A 19,776-nucleotide genomic window follows, 5' to 3' on the forward strand; every position below is an offset into this window, starting at 1 on the left:
TTTTATCACAATTACACATTTTCTAATTCATTTTTTTGTGTTGTGTTATATAATTTGTGGTAAAATATTCGATAGAGATTAATTGAGTACAATTGCTCATTAGATTTGATATGTATTAGCATATTGTTTAAATTAACAAATATAGAAATCTATATCTCATGATTTTATATAAATTTGGCATGATTTTACAATAACTTCCCTAAAATCATCAAAATCATATTAAAAACTCAAATCATTTAAAATATATGATTGAATATACTGCTCTAGCCACCAACTTATCACTATAAATAAACCTTAGTTACACAAACGAACAATCACACTTTCAATCAAAGATATTCTAATATTCTCAGCCAAAAAAAACTGGTAATTTTAAAGAAAATGGAGAACAAAAGAATGGCTATGTTAGTGGTGATGATGTTGGTGATGGAGAACATGCTGATCGAGACAGAGGCTGTTTTGTATTTCCCAGTATGTTACGCAGGTTGTCTTGCGGGGTGTGGTGTTTTATCCTTCGGTTTAAAAAAATTACTATGTCCTATTATGTGTGTCAAGGACTGTAAACGTCGTACACTTTCTGTCAAGGCAAAATCAAAAACTGATTACTACTGCAACCTCGGATGTGCTACCGATCGTTGTGCTTCATCCTCATCAATCGACGACAAAGGTAAGTTTTTTTTTTTTTCTTCAGTTCTTTATAAAGGTCGTCTTAGTTTTCAGTTTACAATACTAATATTATGGTTTGTTGTTTTATATATGGGGCATGCAGATCATGTGCAGAAAGTTTCAGTATGCGTGGATTCATGTTCAGAGACGTGCTCCCACAAGAACTTTTGATTTTTCTTCTACATTATGAAAATTACTGTCTAAATTATATACCAGTAGCATGTACCGATTAAACATTCTTTCCTGAGTTGATACGCTTTGTGTCAGCAAGCCAATTAATAAAGGTAAATTTGATTTAAAAGGACATTTTTCTTCAATTTGTCCTATTATGCCTTCTACGCTAAATTTGCCACTATGCCTAAATTACCCTTTAAAAAAATCAAACTAACTTTTAAGCAATTTTAAATTTTCAATTCCCTAAAATCAAATTCTAGAAATAAGAAAAAGGTTGCCATAAGGTGTTTTTGATGAAAATTTGGTGTTTTAACATTGAAAAAAAATTGTTCTGCAACATTTATAATACATCTTCTACTAATTGTATATATTCTGAAGATATTAGATTATAAATTCTACATAATATACATGTTCTAGATAATGTAGATTACAAATTCTTCGCACTCTACTTGTTTTGAAAACTTTAGAATAAATATATCTTCTAAAACTTTTAGAAGTCGGATTTTGTATATATTCTACATAAATTAGAATATATATTCTACACATAACTCTATATTCTACAAATTTTATAATTTGTTTTCTTTACTTTATACATATTCTACTGAAGTCAGAATATGAAATCTACATTTTATCATGTGTCATACGGAAATTTGAACACTAATTCTACACTTTACTCTATGTTCTTCATAATTTAGAAAGTATATTCTACAATTATGTTAAACAAGAAAACTGAATACGAAATTTAAGGAAACAAAATATTTACGTAATCCCTGAATTATGCAAATCATATATATTCTTAAGATTACGTTCTAATATGTTTAGAAAACATGTTCTTTTTTTTACTTCTCTTATACTTTGTTTTATATCCTCTAAGTCATAGTGGTTGTTACGTAAGCATAAGTATACTACAATTTTATGTTTTTTTTCCCCTTCATTTTTCTTATTCTTCAAATGGATAACCATATATATGTAGTTGAGATTATGATATTGTGTATTTATTTGACGTTATGTTTAATGGTTTTGGTTGGTGTTTGTGTGTTATGGACAGATGTGAAAATAGTATCAGCTTGTGTGGAATCATGCTCAAACAAGTGTACCAAGAAATGTGAGAAGTGATATTAGTATTATTCTCCGATCATTCATGTGTCTAAATAAAAAGATATGAACCATTTGTTTGTATCAATTCAATATTTAAATCTAAAGGATTTTTTTTTTCAATTCTATATATTTGTGTTACAAGAAAATTAATTGATATAAAAGGAAAACAAAATTAGAGGAAAAAAAAATCAATTGAAACCAACTGCAGGATCAAACAAAAGCTGAATTGGGGGAAATCTAATTGGTATATTAGGAAAACAAAAGCCAATGAGTAGACTATACGAAATTAGAATCTAATCCCTGTATCGTTCATACAATATAACACATATACATTAGCATAATTTTGTAGCTTTTTTAGTTAAATAGTTTTCATTTTCAACCATGAGAGAACTGGTGAAACTGGTTTGTATCAAATGTACATGATTTCTTAACTTTTTAAGTGGTATAAAGAAAAAGGAAAGTTTTCGTACGTGAATATTTTCTAAAATATTATTTGGAACTTAATTGTTGTGTTTTTGATATTTTCTTGGTTATTGAAGAATAATAAAATCCATAAAAATACCCGGAAGTTTTTTCCCGCCAATAAAAAATCAAGATGCAAATGTATATTCTCTTTCGTGTGAAAAAAGTGATTTAATGCAAATAAAAACCATTCTTTCATTTGATTTTCAGAGTAGACGAGCGGTGAGAAAACAAAAGCGGATTAAGAGACAAGATTGAAGAAAGAAGAAGTCGAAGAAACTGATGCGAGAACTTACTCTCAACTTTAATGGCAGAAGATACTAGAGATAAACAGCAAGAAGCTGAGAGAAGAAGCATGAAACAGAATCAGAGTCGATCCGTTGAAGAACCAAAGGTAAACAAGAAACCAAACAAGAACTTCCTCTGCTATTTGCAGTGGATTATTTTGATGAAACCGGAGTCGATACGTGTTCCTCAGGAGAATGAAGACTTGGTATTTGAAACAAACGAGATAGGTCGGATGGACCAGATTCGAGTTCCATTGAAAAAACGAAGCTATCTGCAACAACATATACTGAGCCTTGAAACAGAGTCGACAGAGGAGAGAGTCTCTAGAGAATCTGCAACAACAGGGATTACAGGTAAGAAAGACCTGACTGATGAATCATAGTTCAGAAGAGAAGATAGCTAACTATATGTTTTCTGCTGTGACTTGTCATTTGATATTTTGTTTCAGTTCGCAGGAGATGCCAGATAATCAAAACGTAGATGCTCATGATCAACAGAATATGAAGAACCTTGGGTTTAATAGAAAGGACGGAGATGGAGTTTAAGAGGAAACCGAGTTACCAGACCACTAGAAAGAACTTTGAGATGATTCCTTTGGACGCAAGAAATTGACTTAGGTTATGCTTTCGTTGTTTCAGTTTTGCAAAGTTATAATAATAAACAATTGCAATTACATTAGTATGAATGTCAGTTCAGTAGAAAGGAATATATACACATCAATTTTCAAGTATGCTTCAATTTATTTATTTATTCGTGTTCCTTATTATTTTACTAAGAGAAAAAGACATACTTGGAAAAGTACGTTATCAGTTCCATCTGATAAAACTGATAATTTCAAATGCAATGTACAATTATTGATTAAACGAAAGATGAAACTTATGATGCAAAACATTTTTTTAAAATAACTGTTGAATCCAAATGAACCAAATACTCTCCCTCTATTCCTAAAAGAGTCAATTTCTAGATTTTTCTTTTGTTACTAAGAAATAATTATTATCTTTTTAGTATTTTATGTGTTTATTCATAAACAATAACAAAAAATTGTAAACTTGAAGATATATTTATTGAAAATATTGAATTACTATTGGTAATTAACTAGAATTATAGAAAAATGTTTCATACAAAAATGATGTATTTATAACTAAACATTATTTTTTCTTTACTATATATATATATATATATATGTCTGAAAATTCAAAAAATACATCATTTAAGAAGTATATATAAAAGCTTTAGACGAATTTAGAAGAAAAAACACTACAACCATTTTCCCGCTGAAAGTTGAATTAGCAAACCATCCTTTGATTTGAAAAAGGAATTTTTGGCATTGTGGAGAAAATCATGCGAGATTTTAATTAAGAGCTTGTTTATTTTCTCTTTAATTAAATCGAAAGCACTTTATTTATGTTTAACGTCTTTTAAATGTGATACGCTGCAACATTTACTGAGGAGATATATTGTATATTCGGCTCGGTTTGAGTAATTCAACACATAAAATACAAAACTATCGCTTTAATCATCAAGCTATCGTTCCAAGCCTCCATTTACTCTATTTGGAAATAGCGGAATTGTAGGTTGCATGCTCAGGTGTCTCGCCCTCCCTCAGCTATCATTTTGGATATAAACAGTACTCTTCGTAGTAAGTTAGATCCTCTATCAAGAGCTCAGAAATATGTTCCTCCTTCTGTTTCCTATTTGTACACTTGGTTGAGGTTATCCAACCTTAATCTTGTTTGTTTCTTAGGTAAGTAGGTAAGTTCTGTACTCTTTTTAGTTCAAGCTGTTCTCAGCTCTGTGTCACCGTTATATATTGAGATTTAAAAAAGAAAAAAAAAAAAGACATGCATGGTCACATTACCTAGAGGTCCTAGACTAGCTAGCACCATGTATTCTAGCATCCTGAGCACATGTGTCAAATGTCTCTTCTCCAATATGTGAGAAGCTGTTTTCATGATTTAAGTTATAAGATCTTTTTATTGTTTATACTCTTGTGGGTGTTTTAAAAATAAATTAATACTTAATTCAAAAACATTTAAATTTTGAAGATTTAAAGTGATTTTTAGAGACATTAATCTCACCTATTCACATGTATAGACATATTTATTTCTTTTCTTTTATTATTTTATATTTGAAAACTCTCTTCTCTATTTTGAATCAATGAGGATGTCCTAACCATGGATTAGTAAGCAAGTGAATCGATATAGAAAAATTATAGGAAGTATGAGATAGGATACACATAATTCAAAATAGAGAAGAGGGTAATTGTAACATCTCAAACTCAAGCCCATTTCATATGGCAAAAATTTTAATGAAGATTAATCTGAACAAAATAACTGTAACATCTCAAACTCAAGCCCATTTAATATGGCCCAAGTTCTAATTATGATTAATTAAAATAAGGGTAAATTAGACATTTTTTTAGAAACCCTAATTAATCTTTTCTCCTATGTAAGTGATAGTCTCTAGAAGAAGGATCTACAACTCCCAAAGTGCCGATCGAGAGAAGAAGAGAGAATCATCGAGGAGACAGAGAGAGAAAGAGAGAGAATCATCGAGGAGGCAAAGAGAGGAAGCATAAGGAGTTGTTGAGGATCCCTTCTTGTTATCGCTAAAGTGAGGATGTGACTTGTATATTTGTAGTTTTTCTTGGTTTCTCTGTATGGTGTAGATGTAGTATAGCTAAATGTTATCTGGTTTTTGAGGCTATGTTTTGCATAAGATGAGACTATGTGATGATTATGTGAGAACCAAAAAGTGATGCTAGGTTGTTAGAAAGTGGAGATTTGATAGGTTGATATAGTTGAGGATATGTGGATATAGATTGAGATAAAAGAAGTGAAGAGTTTAGTAGTTAGAGGAATAACCTGCAAGAATATCATGGATATGTATATTGCATGATTGCTTGTTGCAGGTCCGAGAGGAAAACTATACATGTGGCCATGATGCGGCTCCTGAAATTCTGACGAGTAACATGTTAGAACATCTCTATTGGTATAAGTTCTTATATTAATTTATTATTAGTTTAATAGAGTGTCTTAAGAAGACGCCTCTACAAATGGGTGTCTAAACTATTTTTTTAGGACACTCATCCTCTCCACACATCCAACAATGGAGGTGTCTTGACTATTGATTGTTGTTTGATGTTATTTGCTTGATAGCTTTGTTTGAAGGAATTTTTGCCAAAAGTGCCACATTTTCTAAAAAACTTTTCATCAATGCCACATTTTCAAAACCTTTAAAAAAAATGCTACAAAACAACTTTTTGCATAGTGTCAAAAGACGGTTTTGCCCTCATGATAATAACGAAGCAAAGAAGCGGGAAAATTGTGTCTTTTTCATGGTTTTGGCGGGAAAGGTACGGATGATGGATAATATGGTGGACAAGAAGCAGATAATGGAAAATATGCGGATGTTAAACAAGATGCAGATGTTGGACAAGAAGCAGATGATGGACAAGATGATACAGAGAATGATGGACAAGATGATAGGGAGAAGGATGAGAAGACAATGAAGAAGAACATGATGTGGAGGATGATGGACCAAAAGAAGATGTGGAGGATGATGGACCAAAAAAAGATGTGGAGGATGATGGACCAAAAGAATGTGGATGATGGAAAAGGAGATAACATGGAGGATGGTGGACCAAAAGAAGATGTCGAGGATGGTGGACCAAAAGAGGATGATGTGGATGAAGGTAGACCAAAAGATGATGTGGAGGATTGGATTTCTTGCTGGCATCCTTCTCCATATCATCTTGTCCATCATCCGCATCTTGTCCATCATCTGCATCTTTTCCATCATCCACATCTTGTTCATCATTCGCATCTTGTCTATCAACCGCATCTTGTCTATTATATGCATCTTGTCTATCATCTGCATCATGTCCATCATTAGCATCTTGTCGATCATATGCATCTTGTCGATCATCTGCATCTTGTCTATCAAAAACATAATATTTATCGAGCGACACTGATATCTTTTTAAATGAGCACTTGTGGCAATGTGGGAAAGAAACGAACAAAGTGGCAGTTTGACTATAAAAAATCACTGTTTATGCATTTCTCTTAATTTAACTCTTGTTTGAAAGCATATTGTTTGGCTATTGGTTATATCATTAGTTATTTCAAGTAACATATTATGATATATCAGAATACTATATATCAATTTTGATTTGATTAGTTATTTCGAGTAACTTCTTATGTGTATATAAAATTATACTATCTCTTTAGGATATATCAATATCTCATAAATATAGAAAACTACTATATCTCTTTATACATAAATTATAAGCTTCATGTTTTTCTCTAATATATATATATGTTGCCACAAGAAGAGAGGTTCACTTGCTTTTTATATATACATTGACCTCAACGATCGTGTTTGACTTTGCAGCAACAACAATAAGATATGGAGACGCCACAAACAACGATGCACCATACACCGGAACAACAACAATCTGTGCAGACTCCACAACAACAAGAATCGTTAGCTTCTCATTTTAATGTCTATCATGTAAGAAAAAAAATTATATGAATAAAATTTCTTTTTTCTTTGATTATATTATTAATTTTTTGTATTTGCAGTTGGTGAAAAAATTATCAGAAGCGACTGAAACTGGAACACGAGATCAGAATTCTGATGCCCTGGTTTGTTTTCTTTGTTTCTCTTTTTTAAAATATCCAAGTCGCTATTTGGATTTCTAGGATTTCTTGGATGTTGAATTGTTTTAAATGGAATTGCATTGAAGGTGGCTGAAGTAGATAGCCATTTCGACAAGTGTCAACAGCTCTTTTATTCGATTTCAAGATCCCTAGGATCTAACAATGATGAGGTAAATCATTAATTATATAAAGAAAAGTTTTGACATAACATTTGGATCAGAACAAAGTTTGTCTTGTTTTTTGCTAACGAAATTTCTTATATCACAAGTATGTTGATGGTCAAAAGGGAAAACTAGAAGAAAGTGAACAATTGCTTCAACAAAAAACGTAAGTGATGCAATTTATTTAAAACATTTTATATCATCTTTTAATTTGATCTGATTGATTGGTTTTGCTCTTAACTATAATTATCTTCTTAAATCTTTGTGTCAGGGCATTGATTGAGGAAGAAATCTGCTGAAGAGATTGTGAAGAAAGAGCCTTAGTTCCATACTTCCATATACTGTATATTATCTCCTAAGATGTTTGGAACATACATTATTATTTTTTACTCTATCAGCAATTTTGGTGCTATATACCAAGAATTGTAATCAGTATACCATTACATTTTAATCGGGTTGATTGGGATATCTGTAATATGGTAAACCATTACATTAGATATATTAAACCTAAAAATCGAGAAAACAAAAAGAAGTTGCTTATCATCAAATATACAATTAACCATAACTTTTTAAAAATAGGCCAGAGGCTCTATAACAACCTTCAGGAGCAGATATCAAGAGGAGAAGTCAAAGATAATAGTAGTCATCTAACCGATCCAATAGTGAGGGGAATCATGCAATGGAGAGAGGCTCAAGTGCGGGAGCAGAGACAGGGAGATAGCATTAGAGAGGCAGTGTTGAGAAGAATTAGGTTATGCTTTCGTTGTTTCAGTTTTGCAAAACTATAATATAGTAAACAAACGTAAAAATAGACGAAAAAAATAATTAAATAATATTGTAGATAAAAAAAAAAAACTAACAAGATACGGCGTAACAGTTTCCGGCTGAAAACTAAAGAAGCAAAACCATTCTTTGAGATATAATAGAGAAACAAAAGAAACGAAACGGAGTAATAGAAGATTTTAGGCTATTCTTCAAGAAAGTGATACGAGTACAACGTCATCTCAACTTTAATGGCAGACGCTCGAGAGAATCCGCGAGAAGCTAGAGGAAGAAGCGATGAAACAGAGTCAAGATCAGTTAAAGAGACTAAGGTAAAGAAACTGAACCAAGAATTTCCACTGTTGATCTCAGCTTACGATGCGATTTCACAGGGACGAGCTACGGATTTGAGGCGTGACGAGAAAAATAGGGTAAAAGATAACTGAACAAGAACTTTTTACTGTGGATTGTTTTTGAAGAAAATAAATAAACACAAGAGTCGATAACGAATTTCTCAGGAACAGAGACATGGAGCTAGTAGTGAGAGGCTCGGTTCGAGGTCATCATCTTCTGATAAAAGCAGCGGTATTATCTCTAATCTTGAGGAGATACATTCATAATATAATCCGATACTGTTTGGTTTCTTGTGATCCAAGTTTGGATGTTGATATTGCTTGATCTTTAGAGAGGGATCTGAGAGCGTATCCAGTTCGTCCCAGAGAAAAAGACTGTCAGTTTTACCTCGAAACTGGTCTGTGTCTCTTTGGAAGACGTTGCTGGTACAATCATCCTCGTCATCTTCCAAAGGTGAGAGAAGTTACCTATGTTTGGCTGAGTTATCTAAAAGTTGCAAAAATTTGTCTCTCTCTTTGCTTACCCCGCTTTCAAACATGTTAATAGGAGTTTCCGAAGAGGAATGGTGTGAAGATTTGTCAGGTTGGATAATCTCATACAAACCTGATCATCTAGTAAAAAGTAACACAACTTAATAAAGTTTTGTAAACTTCATTTAAGAGCTAAATAAGAATCTCTTGCCTGGTTTAGTCTTTTTTTCTGATTTTAAAACAGAGACTTGTTTAGTTCCAACAACTTCTTCTTTTACATGTATAGTATTTTAAGAGACGGGAATGTAAGTTCGGCTCAATATGTCTATATCAACACATAAAGGAACACAGGGATGGTGCAGAACCTAGGTATCAGGAGGTATATATAGATAGTTTCCATCAAATGTCTCTTCTCCATCCACGGTCCATGTCCATCGCATATTGGTTTTGATTTGAACGTTTTGATTCTCAGCGTAGAAGAACTCCGAGGAGTTACGAAACAGAATCAGGATCCAGGCCAAAGAAGAGGGTAACATGATATATTTAATGTGATTTTTTTTTTTTTTGTATAGCTGTTTTCTGTTTTACTTATATGACATATTCATTCTCAGGCGAAAACTATTCCGGATTCCGCAGAGCCTGATTTAAGAGAAAGATTTGAAGATCTAGAGGCTGAGGAAGGGGTATAAAATATAATATATATACATAACTTTGTTGTTATTTTGTTCAATGATCATTTAGAGTCCATGATTTGTATTCGTAGGAAATCCGAGAGCAAGAGAATCCGCAGAATCAGATGCAGAGAAATACTGAAAGCCAGGGGACAGAGAGAGCTCAACACAATCTGCAGCAACAAAGCAAAAATGAAACAGAGGCTCAACACAATCTGCAGGTTCCTTACTGTGAAATCTTATTATTTCGATTTACTTATATAATTTATATAATGAATGTGTAGAATTATATCTCTTGAGGATATACTAATATCCCGTAAATATAGGGAGTCTAATATCATTTCTTTAGGCTTATAAAATTTCTTCATATTTATCTCTAATATATATATATATATATATACATCGACCTCAACCATCGTGTGCTCGACTTTACAGTTTCATCAACAACAACAACAGCAACAACAATCAGGGATGGAGACTCCACAATCAGGGATGCAGAACCATACACCGCAGCAGCAACAACAACCATCTGTGAAGACTCCGCAGCAACAAGAGTTGTTAGCTTCTCATTTTAATCTCTATCCGGTAAAAACACAAAAGTAGATGAATCAATTTCTTCTTCTTGGGGTTTAGTATTTAATATCTTGTATTCGCAGTCGGTGGAAACATTAGCAGATGCGATTGAAGCTGGAACACGAGATCATAATTCGGATGCCCTGGTTTGTTTTTCTTTGTTTATTCTCTACACACGCAAAAACAAAAATCCAAAATCTGTTAGGATCTCTAGGGTTTCTTTCTTGGATGTTTAATTGTCTAAAGTGGAATGAATTGCCTTGCAGATGACTGAAGTGAATAACCATTTCAGCAAGTGTCAACTGATCTTGAATTCGATTTCAAGATCCCTAGGATCTAACACTAATGAGGTAAATTATTTTTCATTATTATGAAAGAAAATTTTCGACATTGCATTTAGATCAGAACAAAGTTGGTCTGGTTTTTGCTAACGGGGTTTTCTTGTTTTCACAAGTATGCTGATGACCAAAAGGGAAAACTAGAAGAAACTGAACAATGGCTTCAACAAAGAAAGTAAGTTGTTTAAATTATGTCATCTTTTTATTTGATCAGATTGATTGGTTTTGCAGTTAATTACTTATATAATTGTCTTCTTAAAATCTTTGTGTCAGGGAATTGATCGAACAATATAAGAAATCTCTTGTAGAGATTGTGAAAAAAGAGCCTTAATTCCCTTCTCCTAAGATGTTTTGGATATACATTTTTTTTTACTCTTCCAGCAATTTAGGTTTTAAATACCAAGAATTGTAATCAGTAACCCCATTACATTATTTGGGCTGATTTGACTTTCTACATCAAGTTTATTTTGTGTTGACAAAAAAAAAAAAGTTTATTTTGTGATATAATATGATAATTAACCATTACATCAGATATATATTAAATCTAAAATTCGAGAAAACAAAAAGAAATTTTTTATATCATCAAAGATACAATTTTTTTTTTTTTGACAGCATCAAAGATACAATTAAACCATGGCTTTTTTATTAAATAGGCCATATTCAAATTGCACATGCATAGCTCTGCTTTATAAAAAAAAAAAAAAAAAAATCCCCGCGCATTTGAATATGGGCCTTTAATGGGCCAAATTTTGAATAGTGGAACAATACTGTAGCTGGGCTTTATATTAAAAACCTCTCTCTGTCTCTCTCTCTCTCTCTCTCTGTCTCTCTCATCTCCGTCTGTAACTGTGAACAGACTCGACGGAGCGAAGCGAACGGCAAAGTAACTAACCGATTCAGTGAGCGAGCGAGCCGAGAGAAAAAATGGTGGTGGTTGAAGATTCTTCAGTATCGACGATTATGGCTGCAGAGAACATCGATCCTAACACCCCGACGAACCCTATCCTCAAAGAGAAGCATGTCCCGGCGATTAAGGCTATCTCCTCCGTCGAAGATGAAGGTCCGTCGAAGGAGAAATCGATCCTTTCCGGTGGGAACGACAACGCGTCGAAGAAATCAACAACCGTAATCAAGAAATCGCACTTGTTCCAGAATTCTTGGGCATTTTGGTTCGATACTCCATCTTCGAAATCGAATCAAGTCACATGGGGAAGCTCTTTGAGATCTTTGTATACATTCTCTTCTATCGAGGAGTTCTGGAGGTGAGATTGATGTTTAATATTCCCTTTCCGTTGCTATGATCTTTGGTTTCACTGAGAACAAATCTAAGCTGGAGTGAATTTGAGATAGTCTAAGTCAGAACCAGTAGAAATTGAGGGATTCGATAGCTGAGCTTCATGATTCTAATGGTTACGGATGCATTTGTGCCTTTGTCTTAGACTTACCTTATAGAGCCTTTGCTTCTTGGAGTTTTTTCAAGTTTCGTAGTCTTTACTAAGGAGTATACTGTATACATTAGAACTATTAATCATCTGCTCGTAACTGTTACCATCTAAGAAGCTAAGTTTGGTTTTTGTACCGAGTTCTTTTTCTGCGTTTTAGGTTCCTTATATGTGATGAAGGCATAAGTTTAAAGGGCTGTTCTTGATTACTTGATGCAGTCTTTACAATAACATCCATTCTCCAACCAAGTGGGTTCCTGGGGCAGATCTCTACTGCTTCAAACATAAGATTGAACCAAAATGGGAAGATCCTATCTGTGCTAATGGAGGGAAGTGGAGTATGATGTTTCCTAAAGCTACACTAGAATCCAATTGGCTTAACACGGTATTTGTAACTTCCGGAAGTTCATTGTAGTTTTTTCCCTTGGTCATGCTGCTTGTTTGATGCATCTTGTGATGTTTTTTATTCTCCTTGTTTTAGTTACTTGCGTTGGTTGGTGAGCAATTTGATCAAGGAGGTGAGATTTGTGGGGCAGTTTTGAACTTCAGGATGAGAGGGGACAAGATCTCTCTGTGGACAAAGAACGCTGCAAATGAGGAGGCTCAGGTAAGCCTGTGGAAACACAACATGTAGTTAGCGAATTTCCTGAGGTCTGTAAACAAAAACTAATAGGGAGACTACAGGAAAAGAGAATCTGATCCTTCTTATGTTCATATAAAAACATTTGTTGGTTTTATTTTGTGGCGATGGGGTTTTGTTGTGTCAGTTAACAAAGGGCCTAGATAGGTTCTTTTAATTTGAGGCTTTTCTTTTCGGACTGATATCTTTTTGGCGGTGTTGTTGCAGCTAAGCATTGGGAAGCAGTGGAAGGAACTTCTTGGTTACGATGAGACAATTGGATTCATAGTTCATGTATTTATGGCCTCTTTGTTATTTCTGCAACATCTTTATGTTCATTTAAACTGCATTATTGTGACTTGTCCAAAATAATTTTCAGGAGGATGCAAAAGCTCTTGGTCGTGATGCTAAAGATCGATATACTGTATGAGATTCACAGTTTTACTTGTCAGCTAGGCCGGGGGAAAAAGAGAAGACTTCAAAGTTCAAATGGAAAGTCATATGAGAACATGACTTCTAGCTGCGTCTGATCTATCTTTACTGTAAAAAGATGCACAATTAGGATTTGATGTGATCAGCGTTTTCTCACTTTCAGCTATTAGAATTGGTGATATTAGTTTTACTCATGTACACGATTTCGTAAAAAACCAACTTCGAAATTAAATTCCTTACGTTATCACTTATCAATGTACTAGAAATTGTTTTAGGTATTTTTGGAACTCAGCTATTGGTTATATTTAAAAAAAAACCGTAACAGAGTAGCTGCCGAAAGAAAAAGAAAACAAAAAAATCCTTAGTACCCGTAAACATTTTCCCGCCTAAAAATAACACATGAAATCACGTGGTGCAAAATTCCAAAGAAGAATAATGTCATTTTAATCCTAAATTTTTAAATTTTTGACATTTTAACTATGAATTTTGTTTTAGGCATTTAAACAACAATTTTCGTATCAATTTTTGTTGACTTAAATTTTTAAACATTAAGTTTGATTGACCAAACAAAAACATACATAACTTTAAATCTAATAACTGAGCATTGTGTTATTTGGTCCATAAATATTTATTCATCAGTAACAAAATGACGTTGTTTTGATAAAAGATTTTTTTTTTTTTGAATGAATGAAAAAAGAGATTTAATTTAGAAAAATGTCATTCAAACTATAAACTTTTAAGTTAAAGTCATTTAAACCATATACCTTAATAGAAGTTATTTTAAAATCAACTTTCATTGACTAGAGTTTTTTAGACATCAATTTCGTCAACCAAACTAAATTGGACATGACGTTAACTCAGCTAAACAAAGCCACACATCAAAATGTTCAAATGTCATTAAATATGCATCTACATGTATTCTGGGACACATCCTATTGATTGTAAATAATCAAGGAATACTTAAATTTTTAAGGAAACCTTTTTATAATTTTAGGTGTTGAATACCATATATCTTTCTGGACTAAGTTTATAGAGTAAACCATTTCTTTGGTTTTATTTCTAGAGAAATAAGCTGAAGAGACGACAAAAGCAAATAATTTCCAATAACATAGTTAAGAGATCCATGAAAGAAACAAAGGTATAATACTTTGTTGATCCATATTTCCTCTAACTTGTTTGCTCATTTGATTTGATGTTATGGTTTTACTTAAATTGGTCTTTATAATCACAAGAGAAGTCCATGACAACTTGGTGCGGCATGTACATGCTGAAACGTGCTTCATGACCTATGTAAACAATGTCCCTTCGCATTGGCTCGTCTGAATCAATCTAGTTTTTGTTTGTTGTTGACTAAAAAAAAGAAGTCCATGATGCCATAAAAATGAGTTGAGAAATAAGGCTAACATTTCATTTATTTTTGATTATCAGGGACAACCTTTGAAATCGAGACCGAATGAATTTGGAAGTAGATCTGATGAGATAAATGGTAGGAGAAATGAAACAAATCCAGAGAAAATGGTAAAGAACCTGAACCATAAACTTATATACTCTGTTATTTACTCTGTCTTATTATGATGACACAAAGGTCTCAATACGATAATTTTCAGGAGAACGAAGACTCGGGTTATGGAATAAGCAAAGAGGGTCAGATCCCTGGTGCCGAATATTCAGATGCAGAGTCATACACAAGAGAAAATCTGAATAAAAGAGTAAGTGATGTTCAGATGCAAAGGAGAAGCCATGAAACAGAGTGGATGCTATGGCAAATGGTTAAAAAACTAAGGTCTCATGCAATAACGCTTTATTTTCTTACGTTTTCTTTTGGATTTTGATACCCTCAGGCTAGAACTGCAGATTGGAGAGCAAGGGAATCCAAAATATTGCTTGATGAGAGAACTCATGGGAGATATGAACAAGTGTTATCGAGTGCGTATCCAATTCGTCCAGGTGAAAAAGTTTGTGCGTTTTATCAAATACATCGTCTGTGTGGTTATGGAAGCGAGTGTCGTTTCAATCATCCTCCTCTACATGTAAGAAAGAAAATTATCTACGAATTTGGTTGAGTATTATAAATTGCAATTCTCATCGTTTCTTATAGCTTTTCTACATCTTCTTAATTGTATTCCATTACTACAAACAGGAGCTTTCGAAAATGATTGATCAGAAGCCGGATTGTAAGGTACTACACTTTTTGGAATTTTGTTATCATTTCAAATCTGGTTAGTTTGATTGGTTGTTGTGGTATGACTACATTATAACTTTATAAGATGATGACTTTGTTCTGCCTTGATGCATTCGACTTAAGCATAGCGTCTATCTAGCAAAACTACTACTACTTATTCTAGTTTTGGTAACTTATTTACGTCAATTACATGGTGGTGGGTTAGTGGTTCCCATCTGGTTGGAAGAGTTGCCCTGTTGGTCCAGACCAGGGATCAATTCTCCTTAGATGCGTAATTGCTACTCATTTACTATGTGGTCACATGGATATGGGCCTTTTGCTTACGACCCATTTGAATATCCTGAGAGAGGGTCTATCCGTTGGGTCTCCGACCTCTCCATAGGCCCTGTTTTTTTTCTACTTTTGTCCTGTCTTTACTGAAATATTCACCATTATTATTTTAATTTTTTGAAATGATGTTTTTCCAAACAACTCCTTTTTCTATATGCATTTTGGTCGTAGTTTTTTAAGAGAGGAGCTTGTCGGAAAGGTTCAGAATGTCAATTCTATCACCCAAAGGAAATGGATGTTGGAGAACAGGTAAATTCATCACGAGTACTAAATTATTCTTAGCAACGATTTCATGAAATGTGAGATAGACTAAAATGATTTTCCAAGGCGAGAAGCCATGACCATATTAGTTTTAGTTTAACGTTTTGTTTAAATTTGATTCTCAGGGTAGAACTTCGAGTTTGAAACCTAAGGATTCATGGAGGAGGTACAAAACAAAGTCAACATACTTGCAAGAGAAGAGGGTAACGAAACAAAACCAGAAGGAAGAAGATTTTGGATTTGGAATTAACGAAGTGGGTCAGTTTCGTGATCACCAAGGCTCTAACAAAGACGCGCAAGGGATTCAGCTACAACAAAAACATAAAGATGTTGAGATGAGGAAGAGGGTAAAGATACTAAGTTCTTACATAGTTATATTTTATTTGTTTGATTATAACCTTTTCTTTTGATTTCGATTCTCAGTCTAGAAGTCCGGTTCGGAGAGCCAATGAATCAAGAGAAAGGTTTGGAGGTAGATCACCAAGACGCCATGAGTTGGGATATTTCAAGTGTGCAAGGGTATAGAAAATGAATAACACTTGATTGTGATGTTCTTAATTTATTCTACAAATCTCAGTTAGTTATGATCCTGAGTCATTTAACTTAGCTCGTTGCTTTTCCTTCAAAACAAATATGGTAGGATTTTCGAATGAATTGCATCAAAGTTCAAGACAATCTTCAGAAACCAAGTATGGGGAACCTCGAGAGGCAGAGAGGAGAGGTGCAAGAAAATTTAAAACAACCGAGGTTTCAGGTAAAAAACCTAAAAATCTAGTTATGTTTCTTTGTTATTTTTTATTGTGAGTTTTTATTTGATTTTATGGTTCGGATCTACTTTCTAGGACATATCAGATAACTACAATGTAGATGCTCAACAGAATCGGCAAGAAAAAAAGAAAAACATTGAAAACGAGAGAAGAGTAGCTCGTTTGAGAATTGAACAGGTATTTAGTTGAATCATCTACAAATAAGATAATTGGTTTTGTTTTTTTTTCAACGTATCACTTACATGACAAAAGAAAATTCTCATGTGAATTATTATTATTTATTTTCTTAGATCCGACCCACAGCTTTGTTTGACGAGTGGAGCCGACCCAAAGGATTGATGATAGACATGGGGTTTACAGATTTTCAAGGCTACTACTTTGAAACACAATAAATTAATATTTAATATCAAAATAAACATGTTTATAAGTTTTGTTTCTTTTGGTCAGAAGACATCGTATGTAAAAGTCATATATTTAAACTATTTTATATAATGTCATAAGAGAATTGGTTTAATTATTAAAATTATCAATATATAATTAGGTTTTGAACTCACGCTATACATGAGGTTATTTGATATAATTTGGTGAAAATTATATATGGTTGATGACAGTTACGAAATATTATTTTATAGAAAACTTTAAAATACTATTAAGTTCAACTTTTTATTTCGGATACACAAAATTTTTTAAAAAAATAGAAAAATCAGTTGTGCTAAAAATTCAAATCTGATTAAAAGAATCATAGCTTTGACTGAACGTCCAAGCTAGTCGGATAGGACACTCGAACTGGTGATCTTGCATATACTAAACAAAACATTTTTAGAATCATATATTAATCTCGTTTTCTCATATTTAAATGATCGTCACCATCTATGTTTTTGTGTATTTTTTCCACTGTTTTCTTACTCTTCATATTTTTTCGTCATTTTCATTATCAAATTTTCATAATAATTGTGATTATTACGTTTCCCATCCGGTTCTTCGCTATCTTCTTCTTCTTTCTGTTCCTCATCAGCTTTCTCACATTCTTCCACTAAATAATCATTTAAAACATATTTTTAGACTACCAAATAACTTGTTAACCCATCAAACTCCAAGACCAAAATCATTACCTATTTTCTCATAAAATTTCATGGATCAGCATAGACAACACACATACTCAATTATTGATACCTTCACTTGTATACTTACTCGGTTTTAGATCCACATGTATTGAAACTTCTTGAACCTAAATCTTTAATACTACAAAATTGCAAATTGCTTGCAGAGAAAGTAATATGAACACATGTATATCTAATAAAAAATGTGTTTGACGTCGATCCTTTTCCTTCAAACATCAAAAATTAACTCAAACAACATCAAATCAAGGTCTTGCGTCATCAATCCTTCTTTCTTAGACCCAAAAATAAAAACTTACTGAAACAATATCAAATCATCTATAAAGTCATACACAAGAACATTTCAAAATCAAATATTTAATATTTAAGAATACTTAAATTTTTAATTTTTAATAGAGTTTAAATATTTATAATATTTAAAATTTTAGATGTAGTTTAAATATTTATAACATTTTGATTTTTTTTTGAGTAAAATATCAATGACACTTAAACGTTTGATAGAGTTTAAATATTTATAATACTTTAAACTTTCTATGGGGGTATTTATAATATTTTTTTTACATACTATAAAGTTTAAATAATTATAATATTTTTGAACCTTTTAAAAGTTTCGTTAGTTATAGCATTTTAAACTTTTAAAATGTGGACGCCTGATAAGTATCCATTATAAGATCCATTATAGATAAGAATAATATTAGTAATTGGAAGTTTCATTAATTATAATATTTTAAGCTTGCTGCTCATTCGTAATTGTAAGCATATTAGTATTACTTATAATGGTTCTCAACCATTGTCTAAAATTTTTATAGCCGATGTGGGACATTGTACATACACTTATTTATAAGTAATTTAATATAAAAAATTTACATAATTTAAAAAATGTGAATATTGAGATGTCTCATTTTGATTAGTTGTTTTAAAAATATGAATATAAAAATTCTATCAATTTAAAAAATGTTAATCAATAACATGTCAAATCCCAATAGGTTGTTTAAAATCTTATAAATTTTTAAATTTGGACGCCTGATAAGTCAAGCTTCCTGCTCATTTGTAGTTGGAAGCATATTATTCTTATTTATAATGGATCTTAGACATCGTCTAAAAATTTTCTGCCCGATGTGGGATGTTGTACATACACTTATTTATAAGTATTTTAAATATAAAATTTTTATATAATTTCAAAAATGTTAAATATAAATGGTTTAAATGACATAAATTTGAAAGTTCATGATTTAAATGACATACATTTACAAGTTCATGGTTTAAATGAGATATATTTAAAAGTTCATGGTTTAAATGACATTTTCTCGAATTAAAACTTTCATTAAAACGATATCGTTTTGTCAGTAACGGAGTGATTAACGGTATAGTAACATTTGTTATTATGTCAATTATCGGATTTAATGTCATATATTTTTTAGCTTGGTTAATGAAATTTCATGTTTTTAAAAAAACTAATCAACAAAAGTTGATGCTTTAAATGGCCTACAACAAAGTTCATGGTTTAAATGACGAAAATTTAAAAGTTCATGGTTTAAATGACATTTTTCCCAATAAAAATATAGAGAAACGACGATCAAGAGAAGGAGAAAAATAGATTAAGCCAAGTGAAATATCCTGATCAAAACGGGAACCATTAGAGCTATATATGGGTCGGGTTTTGGTAAAACGTGTGAATCTCCTAATTACTGAAAATTTTAATTATATGATTTTAAATCTTGAATTAGCTGAGTGGCAATTTCTATACTATCTAACAACATTTTGGACATTTTTAACAATGTACTCAACACATCGATCACTAAAAAAGCTCTCTGACACGGTTCCCAATGGAGAACCGCTGGTTCCCTGATGGTCGTGCTTCTGTCCTGAACCCTAGACTTTCCACCGCTGGTGGCAACCCCCCCTCCCCGCCGCTACTTCCTCCCGACCCTCCTGACCTGGTCGCCCCCC

At 32.5% G+C, this 19,776-nt stretch overlaps 4 protein-coding genes and 1 long non-coding RNA gene across 7 annotated transcripts; all 5 read left to right on the forward strand.

Annotated features, from left to right (window-relative positions):
• On the forward strand, positions 379-834 carry LOC104778940 (thionin-like protein 1). Its single transcript, XM_019240126.1, has 2 exons — positions 379-664; positions 767-834. Exons 1-2 carry the CDS (start codon positions 379-381, stop codon positions 832-834), a joined length of 354 nt encoding a protein of 117 aa, XP_019095671.1.
• Positions 5,144-8,021, forward strand: LOC104776987 (mediator of RNA polymerase II transcription subunit 9). 3 transcript variants are annotated; one of them, XM_010501166.2, is made up of 7 exons: positions 5,144-5,298; positions 5,597-5,676; positions 7,078-7,197; positions 7,269-7,331; positions 7,433-7,516; positions 7,615-7,673; positions 7,779-8,021. In XM_010501166.2, exons 3-7 carry the CDS (start codon positions 7,093-7,095, stop codon positions 7,804-7,806), a joined length of 339 nt encoding a protein of 112 aa, XP_010499468.1. In that variant the 5' UTR covers positions 5,144-5,298; positions 5,597-5,676; positions 7,078-7,092; the 3' UTR covers positions 7,807-8,021. The 3 variants fall into 3 exon arrangements, with proteins under 3 accessions (XP_010499468.1, XP_010499469.1, XP_010499470.1); XM_010501167.2 differs by having other exon boundaries at positions 5,597-5,658; XM_010501168.2 differs by lacking the exon at positions 5,597-5,676.
• Positions 8,521-10,367, forward strand: LOC104778941 (putative zinc finger CCCH domain-containing protein 9). The gene is made up of 10 exons (XM_010503345.1): positions 8,521-8,601; positions 8,662-8,700; positions 8,788-8,854; positions 8,955-9,076; positions 9,170-9,205; positions 9,437-9,472; positions 9,566-9,622; positions 9,705-9,776; positions 9,857-9,985; positions 10,200-10,367. Exons 1-10 carry the CDS (start codon positions 8,521-8,523, stop codon positions 10,365-10,367), a joined length of 807 nt encoding a protein of 268 aa, XP_010501647.1.
• LOC104776988 lies at positions 10,603-11,089 on the forward strand. Its single transcript, XR_766196.1, has 3 exons — positions 10,603-10,687; positions 10,792-10,850; positions 10,949-11,089. It is a non-coding gene; the product is annotated as an uncharacterized LOC104776988 (long non-coding RNA).
• On the forward strand, positions 11,494-13,446 carry LOC104776989 (eukaryotic translation initiation factor 4E-3-like). Its single transcript, XM_010501170.2, has 5 exons — positions 11,494-11,937; positions 12,337-12,502; positions 12,599-12,724; positions 12,965-13,030; positions 13,116-13,446. Exons 1-5 carry the CDS (start codon positions 11,600-11,602, stop codon positions 13,164-13,166), a joined length of 747 nt encoding a protein of 248 aa, XP_010499472.1. The 5' UTR covers positions 11,494-11,599; the 3' UTR covers positions 13,167-13,446.

The sequence above is a fragment of the Camelina sativa genome, chromosome 3, assembly GCF_000633955.1.
Source record: "Camelina sativa cultivar DH55 chromosome 3, Cs, whole genome shotgun sequence".
NCBI classification, from domain to species: Eukaryota; Viridiplantae; Streptophyta; class Magnoliopsida; order Brassicales; family Brassicaceae; genus Camelina; species Camelina sativa.

What these genes read in the sequence shown, in the direction of transcription:
- LOC104776989 (XM_010501170.2), top strand. Translation starts at nt 11,600, where the DNA reads ATGGTGGTGGTTGAAGATTCTTCAGTATCGACGATTATGGCTGCAGAG. An exon ending in TCTATCGAGGAGTTCTGGAG is followed by an intron (nt 11,938 to 12,336) that starts GTGAGATTGATG and finishes TACTTGATGCAG; the next exon opens with TCTTTACAATAACATCCATT. An exon ending in CTGCAAATGAGGAGGCTCAG is followed by an intron (nt 12,725 to 12,964) that starts GTAAGCCTGTGG and finishes GTGTTGTTGCAG; the next exon opens with CTAAGCATTGGGAAGCAGTG.
- LOC104778941 (XM_010503345.1), top strand. Translation starts at nt 8,521, where the DNA reads ATGGCAGACGCTCGAGAGAATCCGCGAGAAGCTAGAGGAAGAAGCGAT. An exon ending in GGCGTGACGAGAAAAATAGG is followed by an intron (nt 8,701 to 8,787) that starts GTAAAAGATAAC and finishes CGAATTTCTCAG; the next exon opens with GAACAGAGACATGGAGCTAG. An exon ending in CAGAACCTAGGTATCAGGAG is followed by an intron (nt 9,473 to 9,565) that starts GTATATATAGAT and finishes TTTGATTCTCAG; the next exon opens with CGTAGAAGAACTCCGAGGAG.
- LOC104776987 (XM_010501166.2), top strand. Translation starts at nt 7,093, where the DNA reads ATGGAGACGCCACAAACAACGATGCACCATACACCGGAACAACAACAA. An exon ending in ATCAGAATTCTGATGCCCTG is followed by an intron (nt 7,332 to 7,432) that starts GTTTGTTTTCTT and finishes ATTGCATTGAAG; the next exon opens with GTGGCTGAAGTAGATAGCCA. An exon ending in CAATTGCTTCAACAAAAAAC is followed by an intron (nt 7,674 to 7,778) that starts GTAAGTGATGCA and finishes TCTTTGTGTCAG; the next exon opens with GGCATTGATTGAGGAAGAAA.
- LOC104778940 (XM_019240126.1), top strand. Translation starts at nt 379, where the DNA reads ATGGAGAACAAAAGAATGGCTATGTTAGTGGTGATGATGTTGGTGATG. An exon ending in CTCATCAATCGACGACAAAG is followed by an intron (nt 665 to 766) that starts GTAAGTTTTTTT and finishes TGGGGCATGCAG; the next exon opens with ATCATGTGCAGAAAGTTTCA.